The 12,622-nt window shown below is 35.7% G+C and overlaps 2 protein-coding genes across 2 annotated transcripts; one reads left to right on the top strand and one right to left on the bottom strand.

The window, feature by feature from the left end:
• Positions 1 to 696: 696 nt before the first annotated feature.
• LOC102663738 (protein MAIN-LIKE 1-like) lies at positions 697 to 6,323 on the bottom strand. Its single transcript, XM_006601531.1, has 3 exons — positions 6,243 to 6,323; positions 1,070 to 1,291; positions 697 to 957 (listed from the first exon to the last, which is right to left on the bottom strand). The coding sequence occupies exons 1-3, from the start codon at positions 6,321 to 6,323 to the stop codon at positions 697 to 699; spliced, it is 564 nt and encodes a 187-aa protein (XP_006601594.1).
• Positions 6,324 to 8,217: 1,894 nt separating this feature from the next.
• On the top strand, positions 8,218 to 9,689 carry LOC121173804 (protein MAIN-LIKE 2-like). Its single transcript, XM_041011009.1, has 2 exons — positions 8,218 to 9,112; positions 9,197 to 9,689. The coding sequence occupies exons 1-2, from the start codon at positions 8,268 to 8,270 to the stop codon at positions 9,306 to 9,308; spliced, it is 957 nt and encodes a 318-aa protein (XP_040866943.1). The 5' UTR covers positions 8,218 to 8,267; the 3' UTR covers positions 9,309 to 9,689.
• Positions 9,690 to 12,622: the final 2,933 nt, after the last annotated feature.

Below are 12,622 nucleotides of genomic sequence, written 5' to 3'. Positions count from 1 at the left end.
AACACAGATAAAATAACAATAAATAAAATCAAACATCAATTATAATAACTAATAAAATTTCAGGGTGTTACATTAGGGATCGTCAGTGCATCTATACATGTCCGGTACGTCGATGATGTGAATGCCTTCGGATAAGCCTTCGTAGTAAGCCACCGGCAGGCACGTGGTGACATCTCATCATACCCTTCATCAGTCACGCTCTCATGAACACTGGGAAAGTGCTCATATATCCAACACTACAAACATGACATCAACATAAAAGAAATGAAAAATAAACATATTAAAAACATATTTACATCATAATCCAATTTAACATATTACAAACATAAAATTTACCTGTAATAAAGTAATGTAACCAACAAGCTGTCGGCCAGTGCTTTGAGAAGCATCATTTAACTGATCATACATATTCACTAGGGTGGCAGCTCCCCATGCATAGCTCCCACTCTAAGTCAAGTCTCAAAATGCGCCTAAATAAACTACATGAACATGTGTTGCACTCTTCTGATATATATCCCGTAGCCACAAGCTACAACAATCCAATGTCAGGCCGCACATCTCCTCTGATATATATCCCATAGCCACAATAGGCATACATATGCCCCATGACACTGTGCAGTCTCAGCTCTAGATTCCTCATCCAAGACCTCTAGCAACTCCACCAACATAATCATCGCCTCATCCAGATGTAGAGGCTCAAAGCTGTGGAAGATGAAGCAGTGATGCCACATCATCCAGCGTGATGGTCAGCTTTCCTACTGGACGATGGAAACTGCTAGTTTCCTTGTGCCACCTCTTAGCAAAAGTGGATATAACTCCCCGATCGCTGGTGTCTACTGAAAAAGGGATCAAAGGAGTTAATCCTGTGGTAGCGACTAGCCCTTCAATTTCTGGAGTTGGCCTCCCAAATTTCTCAACTTTCCTTCTGTGGGAGGCTAACTTCAATTCAGGGCGTTCCTGAATTGAAGTATAAATGATTGCAAATAACATAAAAAATAATTAAATTTTCATACACAATTCAATAATAACAAATAATTAACAAAAAAGTTTACTTAAAAATTTAAAATACCTCTTCATTCCATATGCTAAGTGAAACATGGTCAGCAAATGAAGTCAGCACTGATGGGTCACGTGGTCCACCTGGGAATCCCTGAGCATCATCAACAGTAGATCCCTCACCACCATCAACAGCTTCTGCACTAGGTGCAAGTACGTCCTCACTCGTCTCAGGAGCATCCTCATCAATAGGAGCAGCTTCTTGTTGCCTACGTGCGGATGCAGTAGGCCTTCGCTGCTAGGGAACATCATCTGAATCTGATGATCCTATCTCCGCCTATAATCCTACCTAGGACACGACCTAAACCTCTGGTCCTAACCAAGATCTGCAAATCATGACGCACATGTATTTTATTGTCAAATTCACTATTGACTATTCAAATTCACTACACATCTACAATTTGTAAAACTACCAATAACATACCACAATATAAATTAAACCCTCGACCCTCAAGTAAACCTAAGCAGAACCCTAATCCCTAAACTAAACCCTAGACCTTAACCCCCACAACTACATAACTACAATTTCTCAAACTACCAATAACATGCAACAATATATATTAAACCCTAAGCCCTAAAGTAAACCCTAAGATGAACCTTAAAGCCTAAAATAAACCCAAAACACTACATATCTACACTTCGTCACACTAAACCCTAAGCCCTAAAGTCAACCCTAGCCACTAACACTAACCACTACATATCTACACTTTCTAACACTAAAAGCTACACTAAACCCAAACCTAAACCCTAAGCCCTCAACTCAACCCTAGCCACTAACACTAACCACTACATATCTACACTTTCTAACACTAAAAGCTACACTAAACCCAAACCTAAACCCTAAGCCCTCAACTCAACCCTAGCCACTAACACTAACCACTACATATCTACACTTTCTAACACTAAACCCTACAATAAACCCTAAGCCCTCAACTCAACCCTAGCCACTAACACTAACCACTACATATCTACAATTTGTAACACTTAACCCTACAATATATCCTAACCTAAACCCTAAACCCTCAACTAAACCCTAGCCACTAACCATAACCACAACATATCTACAATTTGTTACACTAAACCCTAACCTAAACCCAAAGCCTTAAACTAAATAGTAATCACTAACCCTAACCACTACATATCTACAGTTTGATAAACTACCAATAACTTACCACCATATATAAGCCCTAAACTAAACCCTAACATCAACCCTAAGCACTAAACTAACCCCTAGCCACTAAATACTAACCTATAGATATCTACAATTTGTAATAAACTAAACCCTAGCCAGTAACCCTAATCACTATTTTCATTCAAATATACAAAAAAAATCTTACAAAAAACATACCTATTATTTACTATTAAAGTTTATAATTTATTTGATACCACCATGCAATCATACATATTTTTTTAATAAACACATAACATACCTATTTTTAATACAAAATAAAAAAATACAACTAATTTTTTAAAATAACAAAATACACAAATTGCCAAAAAAAAAAATATTCATATGGATGAACTTCATCCGTATGCACGTTACAAATTCAGTAACACATACAGATGAAGTACATCCGTATGTGTAAAACGCAATCTTATTCTCAATCTACGGATGAACTTTCTAACCTAAGTCCTCTACCCTACAACAATAACCATTATTCTAATATAGCAAAGCCACCAACAAGTTAATGTGAAACTAACCTCGACGGCGGAGAAGAAGCACAAAAATGCAGCTCCAAAAGGCCACCAACAGAGAAGACGAAGATGCGCAAAGGAGAGCGGAGGAGAAGACAAAAACAAAGATGAAAGGTAAAAGGGTGTTAGGTGCGCCTTTTCCTTTTTTAAATTTAATCAAAGGGCATTTTTGCCCATTCAAGTCAAATGCTGGGTGCACCTAGCAACACCCTTATTTAATCCATTATTCTAATATAGCAAAGCCCAATGCACCAAATCAATTCTACAATTCAATAGCTTTTCATACAATAAATAACAAAATTTTCATTTTTAGTCTTCCCTTGATTTGTCATCCCCTATTTAACATATGCATTCCCTCAGAGATATAAGGCCGTTGGGAGGGGGACTTAAGGGTGAAAGGAGAAGGGGGGGGGGAAGAGGTCACAAGTTTAAATTTCTCCTACTAACATTTCTAACAAAACTCAAACTAACATTTGTTGATGATAAAAAAAAAAAGGCTTAGCACCCAATTTGGTCCCTTAGTTTATTTAAAATGTTCAATTAGGTCCCTTAGTTTTTTGACTATGCAATTAGGTCTTTTTGTTTTCAAAATTTCTTCAATTGGGTTCTTTTTGTCCAATTAAGATTGACGCCGTTAAGTTGTATTTTTTACAGTTATCAATTACAAATAGTTGTGGTTTATAGCCGTCAATATATTTATTATATTAATTTAAAATTTTAAATATAATACAATGAATATAATTTTAAAAAAATAATTTTTTAAAATAGTAGCGGTTAAAAACCAATGCTTTATTTTATATTAATTTGAAAAAGTCTTCAATTGCAAATCTAAGGAACAAAGTCAAGTCCAAATTTTACACAAGTCAAATACTAACAATTTCCAGAATTGTGAAGAACAAGAAGCTAAACAAAATTGGATGAAAAAAAAATAATCAACACAAATTCCAACCAATTAGAACATATCTAAGCACTTCAATAGTTGAACTTATATGGATTGCATCAACATAGAGCTTCACATTCTTGAGGGGTTATGCAACCAATTTGAATAGATCTGGGTTTTGTCCTAGTTGGCTTCAGTGTTGTCGTCTTCATCGACGCGCATGGGGCACTTATTCTTCGACGACAAATATGGACATGCGACAAGGGAGATCGAATGAGAGAGATTTGTGCGATGAAGGCAATATGCGAGGTGGATGACAACAATATTTACATGGAGAAGGCAACACGCGAGATAGTGTGGGAGTAGACACACACACACACACACACACACACACACACACACACGCACACACACACGCACACACACACGCACACACACACACACACACACACACACACACACACACACACACACACACACACACACACACACACACACACACACACAGCCTTATGTATGGAATTAATGTCAATTTCTCTTCAATTTCAGGCAAGAAGAAGTGTTAAAGTTGATGCCTCGCTAAGCAAGCTTAATGCGCTTAGCGAGTGTCATCCCCTAAGCAAGGCATTAACACGCTTAGCGGATAGGAGGAATCTGGAAGGGAATATGTCACGCAGGTACATAATCAACACGTCATCAGCTCGCCCAGTGAGTCGTTTGTCACCTTCCAGGCTTAGCGCGAGTTTGGCGCTGAGTGAAAATTCACTTACTCGCGCTAAGCGCAACGTTAAGGTCAGTAAGCCCTTTTTAAGCCTGGAATAGCATAAAAGAGAGAGAGCGCTGAATTGAGGGGGCTAAATAGCTGTAAGAGCTTGAAGAGTGAAATACACAGAGGCAAAGAACAGAGCAAAAAAGCCTAGTTTTGATCTTTTAGGAAGATTTGTGAATTTTTGAGTGATTGTGATATTCCTAGAGGTGGAGGAGACATCCCCACTCCTTTGTAAGCATGCAATTTCTCTTAATTCCTCTTCTTCATTGTAAAAAGAGCTTCCTTGCTATGGAAGGCTAAATCCTCAGTTGGGGATTCTTGCTGAGTAATTGATGTAAACTCTTTCCCTATCTAATTAAGGTTGTTTTATGTGTTCATTGTTTCTATCAGTACTTTATTATTGCATGCTTGTAGCTTGATCACCATATGTGTGTATTGTTAGGGGCTTTAGCATTGAAAGATGTATTGTCTCCTTAGAACTTGATAGAGCAGGATTAGGTTAGCGTATGTCTGGACACGGAGTGCGGTGATTTAATTTTTATTATGATGTGATCATAAAGTTGTTCAATTAAGCTAAGTTCAACAAGAGACATCTGCGAACGAAGTTTAATTAGAATTAGGCTAAACTCACGAGACATAAGTGTTTAGTACTTGAGCCTTCAGCATAGAACACAGAAACATCTTTATTTAGAGAAACATCCTTAATTGCATCAATTTGGTCAGTAAGAGGACCCAACGCCTTTAGATATTTGTTTTCACATTAACTTGCTCATGTTTATTGCTTTGTAATTAGAATAGAAAATACTTTTACTTTCATTCACAATCATGATTTCTGTTTGCAAATGCTTGATTATTGAACAAACCTTTACCAAATGAACAAGTTCCCTGAGTTCGATACTCATTTCACACTGTTTTAATTATTTACTTGATGACCCGGTGCACTTGCCGGTAGATTTTGCATCCACACAAACAAGTAGTATCCCAGAGTGCGAACGCGCACACACACCCCCCCCCCCCCAACACACACACACACACACATGCATAGATATTATTATATTATTAGTTATATAATGACATAAGTATAATATTTGATATTTTAAATTGTTTTTTATTATAAGTCTTACATTTTATTTAATATTTTCCAAAAAAAATAAAAGTAGGATCAAAACTGAAAATCGATTTATTCCAAACTACTTTAAATTGCATTGGATCGAATCAAATTAAAAGTTTAAACTAAATCGAATGGATGATTAATTAACAAAATCGAAATGATTAGATGAGGTGTATGATTTTTTTTTTCAAAATCGATCCAATCCAATCCGCGAACACCCCTATTGGCTGGGCCTTCAAGGCGATCACGCTCCTCTCCCTCAAGTGTGTTTGGAGCTTGGGCACATCAACCCAGAACAACTACACTTACACCTCAACCAATTAGAAAATGTCATGTATGAGTGGTTTGTTAATCGATAATTGACTTGACAGAAAGAATCCAATTGAACCAATTTTAAAAATTAAAAGACCTAATTGCATAGTAGAAAAAACTAAGACTTAATTGAGCATCTTAAATAAAATAAGAGATCATGTATTAAGCAAAAAAAAATGCATTCCCTCAAAACTTTCCCCCTCCAATAACACAAAACCCTGATAAAAGGGTATAAATGTCTTTTCAATAAAGGCTACAATCACATACTTTTAGGTTCAGGATAGCAAAACCAAAACCAAGGGCTTATCCCTCGGCAAATTTCCCCATCTAGGGTTCTTTTACAAAATATTTCCCCAGATGGGGTCTTTTTAAAAAAATTTACACAATGGGGCTGTTTTTTACGTGGCATGCATGCATACAGCACCCAAACCGCCAGTACCACTGGCGAGTTTGGTGATTCTGAAGGAATCGCTGGTTGCAATGGCGACATAGCCATGCATAGGGAACTGCCAGTTTGACTGGCGAGTTCCTAGGCTGAGGGCTAGGCTCTAGGCGCGCAGGTGCAGCAGTGGCGCAGGTGGTGCAGTGGTGCAGTGGTAGCCTGGAATCGCCAGTACGAATGGCAATTTGCATTGAGAAGCTTGGAATCGCCAGCACGAATGGCAATTTGCATTGAGAAGGAACCGCCAGTACGAATGGCGGTTTGCTTGATTTAAAAAAATCAGCCTCTTTCCCTTATAAAAGAAGAAGCTCGTTGTTCATCACAGCGCCTTCCTTGCACTTCTTTCTTCTTTGATATTGTTCCTCATAAGTTCTCCCAGCCTTCTTGTTATTTTGTTCCTGTGTTTTCTGTTTAGTAAGTATTTATCAATGATAAATATTATTGTTATATAACTATATATGTTAACTTAATTTTATTTGATACGTTTGTTTATTTTTGTAGGACAATAACTCTCTCCTAAGTAGTTTCTCTTCTCTTCTTAAGTGGTTGCTCTTGTATTGCTGTTAAGTGATTGCTCAAATTGGTAAGTTTTTCTTAACTTGACAACTTTAGTTGATATTAGCTGGAACTTTTAAATTTTAAGTAGTATATGTTACAAATTTGAGTTAGTATATTATTATTTTATACGTTAGTTGTAGGTTAGTTGATTTTAAATTCATATGTTATTATTTGTGATAAAATGATTTGTACCTTAATTTCAGCTGTTATATTATTATTAATTGGTTTAGATTTATTATGTTTGTATGATATTATTTGTATTTTATATATGGTATTTTTAGTTTTAGTTAGACAGTGGATATTATTTAATTGACTTATTTATAGTTTTTACTGAAATATATGATATTTTATTAATTTTATATATGTATGTTGTTTAAATTTTTGATTCCATGGTAATTTTTTGATTTAATGCCATTTTTTGTGTATAATATATGTTATTTAATTTAAATTTTAATAATTGGAAAAAAAATATGGTCATTTATTTAAATTTATGTAGATATTTTAATATTTAATTTTGTTATTTGTAGAGTATTTTAGTTAGTAAATTAAGTTATGTTGTGTTAAATTTAAGTACGTATTTTATTTTATAATTTTGTTATGTAAGTATTTTAATGTGGTCATTTATTTAAATTTATGTTGGTATGTTAATTTTTAATTTTCTTATTTGTAGAGTATTTTAGGTTGTATTTTAAGTTTTTTTGTGTTAAATTTATATACGTGTTTAAATTTTTAATTTTGTTATTTATTTTAATTTGGTCATTTATTTAAATATGTGTAGGTATTTAATTTTTAATTTTGTTATTTGTAGAGTATTTTAGGTCGTATTTTAATTTTTTTTGTTAAATTTATGTAAGTGTTAAAATTTTTAATTTTGTTATGTATTTTTAATTTGGTCATTTATTTAAATTTTTGTAGCTATTTAATTTTTAATGTTCTTATTTGTATAGTATTTTAGGTAGTATTTTAAGTTTTGTTGTATTAAATTGATGTACGTATTTAAATTTTTAATTTTGTTATGTATTTCTAATTTGGTCATTTATTTAAATTTTTGTACATATTTAATTTTTAATTTTGTTATTTGTAGAGTATTTTAGGTAGTATTTTAAGTTTTTTTGTGTTAAATTTATGTACGTGTTTAAATTTTTAATTTTGTTATGTATTTTAATTTGGTAATTTATTTAAATTTGTGTAGCTATGTAATTTTTAATTTTGTTATTTGTAAAGTATTTTAGGTAGTATTTTAAGTTTTTTTGTGTTAAATTTTTGTACGTGTAACAAATTTATGTATTTTAAGTTGGTCATTTATTTTAATTGGTGTAGCTATTAAGTTTGTAATTTTTTTATTTGTAGAGTATTTTAAAGCATTTATTCAAATGTAGTTAATTTTTTTAATGTACAATTTTTGTTGTTAATTTTTTGTATTACATTTTACTTTACAGTATTAATGGCATCTTCATCCTCATCTTCATCTGGTATACACATTAAGTCTGGTCCAATAGATGGAGACGTTTTATGGCTGCAACCTAAACATGTTTCCGAACATGTTTGGAATGGAGAACCAGACAGGAAGTTACATATCAGACGAGTTGTACCCATCTATCAAGGACAAGAAGAAATACCAGAGGAAATTATTCCTCTGCTTCGCCAATCAGGATTCTATTGGATAATGAAAATGGGGTACCTGAAAATTAATTCTTCATTAATTACAGCCTTGATTGAAAGATGGAGGCCCGAGACACACACGTTTCACTTGAGATGCGGAGAGGCTACGATTACTCTTCAAGATGTGTCAGTGTTGTTAGGTCTTCATACTGAGGGGGCACCATTAATTGGTCAGACTAATCTTGATTGGGCTGAATTGTGTGAAGAATTATTGGGAGTCAGACCACAGGAAGGTGAACTTCAAGGCAGTGTGGTCAAATTAAGTTGGCTGGCTCACCATTTTTTAGAAATAAATATCCATGACGGGAACGTAGAACAATTACAAAGGTTTACCCGTGCATGGATCCTCAGATTCATAGGAGGAGTTCTATTTGTTGACAAAAGCAGCAGTAAAGTTTCCCTAAGGTACCTCCAATTTTTACGGGACTTTGAACAGTGCAGCACGTATGCATGGGGACCTGCCGTGCTTGCTTATTTATACAGAGAGATGTGCAGCGCCACTGATTACAAAATAAAATCAATCGGAGGTATGTGCATCTTAATCCAAATGTGGGCATGGGAACGCTGCACGACTTTGGCTCCAAAGAGAACTCCTCCTATAATGGAAAACAAACCACTCGGACACAGGTTAGTTTTTTTTAAAAAAATTTCATTTGAAAATAATCAATAATGTAATGCGTCGGCACTAATTATTTCATATATTTTTTGTAGGTGGCTGCGACGTGGAAACCAACATATTGGCAATGATGATCTAATAGTTTTCCGTCGCAAATTGGATATCATGAAACGACATGAGGTAACAAGATCATCATGTATTTGTTAAATAATAAATAAAATGTCATGGTTTAAGATAAATTAACAATTGTGTTATTGTATGCAGTTTCTGTGGGAGCCTTACACAGCAACTGTTATGTCGATGTTGCCTCCCATTTGTTTGGTTGGCAGTATGGCGTGGTGCGCAGTGGTGCCACTCATTTGTTTCCATGTTGTAGAGTGGCACCAATCGGATAGAGTGTTGCGACAATTTGGAATGCAACAACCTATTCCGGAGTCTCCTTCGCAACCATGGAATGTCCACGGGCTAACACTGAAAGGCAAAATGGATGAAAATTGGTTCCAGCTGTTGGCCCCATTTATCAGTCAGTGGAATAATCGAGCTGAGTTTAGGGTCGACGTTTATGCTCGACAAGAGGGCCTATTGAGTTTTAACTCAGATTACATGGTGTGGTATAGGCGCAAAACAAAAATGTTTATTGACCCAAACAATGCAAACACGGCTACATTGGTATTTCTTTCTTTTTAATTATTTAACTTCAATTTACTTTTTAAAGCATCGACATTAATTTCCTTACCCTAATAATTGCAGGGTGAAGTTACCGAGACATTGCAGTATATGGTGTCACCACAAGGGCGAAACACATGGACAGTTGATGATCTCGTGCCATATGTGGAAAAGTTAGCGATTTTATCCCAAGAGCAAGAGAGGATCACTGAGCCTGTGGCACATGGTCCAGCATCAGAGCGTCGATTTCCCCCACAACAGTTTCACATGCTTCAGTCAAGTGTTGAAACTCGAGGTTTTGACAGACGAAGGGAGATTGTTTAAGCGGAAGATTTTTCCCAACATATGGAGCAGCGTGGACATGGAATGTATTACACGCCACCAACATTTGCTCAGTATCCTTCGCAGATGTATCAGTATCCTTTCGAAGGCCATGACACTGATATGTCTGCAAGCGAACATTCGTTTGGTGGTGTTGCGGAAACACAACCTAATTTTTCATGGCCGACCATGACCCCTTCGCAGCAACATGATGCCCCAATGGCAACACCTAATGCCCCATTAGGTCAGCAATGGGATGTACCCGGAGCAATCCCTGCAATGGGTGACTTATTAGGTGTTGATTTGCGTCACGAGTTTTCTGCAGAGGCTGAGGAACAAGGGCGGAGACAGCGCGCAAGAAGAAATCCGGATCGTCAAGCCCGAAGGTGGGATCGACCATGTGGCACATCCTCGCGCCATCACGGACACCATAATGACTGATTTTGATGTCTCTATTTGAAATTTGTTTTGTATCTTTGTAATTTGAATTTCAGACTTAATTTATGGTATGTCATTGTACTTGTTATGGAATTTGTTATGGAATTGCGTTTTGTATCACCATTTGTTATTGAATCACCATCGCGGACACCATAATGACTATTTTTATGTCGCGCATCAAACTACAATAATAAATAAAGTCAAACAGCAAAATTAAAGTTGACAAATACAAAGTTAGGGTTAGGGTTTATGAGTTAGTTGTAGTACGAGTTAGGTTTATGACTTAGTGTTTATGAGTTAGGTTTTAGGGTTATGGGGTTGTGTTATGAGTTTGGGTTAGGGTTACGGGCTAGGGTTAGGTTTATGAGTTAAGTTTAGGGTTTATTACTTAGGTTTATGAGTTACGGTTAGGTTTATGAGTTGTGGTTAGGGTTTATTATTTAGGGTTATAGTTTATGAGTTAATTTTAGGACTTAGGGTTTATGAATTAGTTTTAGGGGTTAGTGGTTTATTTTTAGGGTTATTGGTTTATTTTTAGGGTTAGTGAGTTATTTTTAGGGTTAGTGGTTTATGTTTAGGGTTAATTAGTTATTTTTAGGGTTACTGGATGGGGTTTAGGGTTAGTGGATGGGGTTTAGGGTTAGTGAGTTATTTTTAGGGTTAGTGGTTTATGTTTAGGGTTAGTGGATGGGGTTTAGGGTTAGTGGTTTATTTTTAGGGTTAGTGGTTAGGGTTTAGGGTTAGTTGTTTATTTTAAGGGTTAGTGGTTTATTTTAAAGGTTAGTGGTTTATTTTTAGGGTTAGTGGTTTATTTTAAGGGTTAGGGGTTTATTTTTAGGGTTAGTGGTTTATTTTTAGGGTTAGTGGTTTATTATTAGGGTTAGTGGTTAGGGTTTAGGGTTAGTGGTTTATTTTAAGGGTTAGTGGTTTATTTTTAGGGTTAGTGGTTTAGGGTTTAGGGTTAGTGGTTAGGGTTTAGGGTTAGTTGTTTATTTTAAGGGTTAGTGGTTTATTTTAAGGGTTAGTGGTTTATTTTTAGGGTTAGTGGTTTATTTTAAGGGTTAGGGGTTTATTTTTAGGGTTAGTGGTTTATTTTTATGGTTAGTGGTTTATTATTAGGGTTAGTGGTTAGGGTTTAGGGTTAGTGGTTTAGCTTTCTCATCTTTTATTGATTTGAAGCTACTAATTTTAGGGGTAGTGGTTCAGGTTAAGTGTTAGGGGTTAGGTTTATGAGTTACGGTTAGGGTTATGAGTTATGGTTATGGTTTATTATTTAGGGTTAGAGTTTATGAGTTAACTTTAGGACGTAGGGTTTATGAGTTAGTTGTAGGGGTTATGGGTTAGTGTTATTATTTAGGGTTAGGGTTAGGGTTAGATTTTTGAGGTAGGGTTATTAGTTAGGATTAGAGGTTTATTTTTAGGGTTAGTGGATGGGGTTTAGGGTTAGTGGTAGAGTTTATGAGTTAGGGTTAGTGAATGGGGTTTAGGGTTAGTGAGATATTTTTAGGGTTAGTGGATGGGGTTTAGGGTTAGTGAGTTATTTTTAGGGTTAGTGGATGGGGTTTAGGGTTATGGGTTAGTTTTAGGGGTAGAGTTTGTGAGGTAGGGTTAGTGGATGGGGTTTAGGGTTGATGGTTAGTGATTAGGGTTTAGGGTTAGGGCTAGTGCTATGGGCAGGGTTTATGAGTTAGGGTTAGGGCTATGAGTTAGGGTTAGGGTTATGGTTAAGTTATCATAATGACTATTTTTATGTCGCGCATCAAACTAGAATTAGTTGTTAGGGTTTACGTTTAGGGGTTGAGGGTTAGGGTTAGTGGTTTAGGTTTAGGGTTTATGTTTATGGTTTTAACTAACGAATTCATTGAATCCCACGAATAAGTTATGTACTAAAGGCAAAATGTTTTTGACTACTGAATTCATTGAACCCCAAAAATTCAATACATTGAACATAACGGAAACAAATACAAGTCACTCGACTAACATACATAAATCAAGGATTTGAACAACTCCCACGCTCAGATTGCATTGGACAGCGACGCCTGTTATGCCCTTCGGCTCCACATCTACTGCATTTTGTTCGGTGCTCAGATGGTTCG

This window comes from Glycine max, chromosome 17, assembly GCF_000004515.6.
Source record: "Glycine max cultivar Williams 82 chromosome 17, Glycine_max_v4.0, whole genome shotgun sequence".
Classification (NCBI taxonomy): Eukaryota; Viridiplantae; Streptophyta; class Magnoliopsida; order Fabales; family Fabaceae; genus Glycine; species Glycine max.
This window is presented reverse-complemented; position numbering and strand designations above follow the sequence as displayed.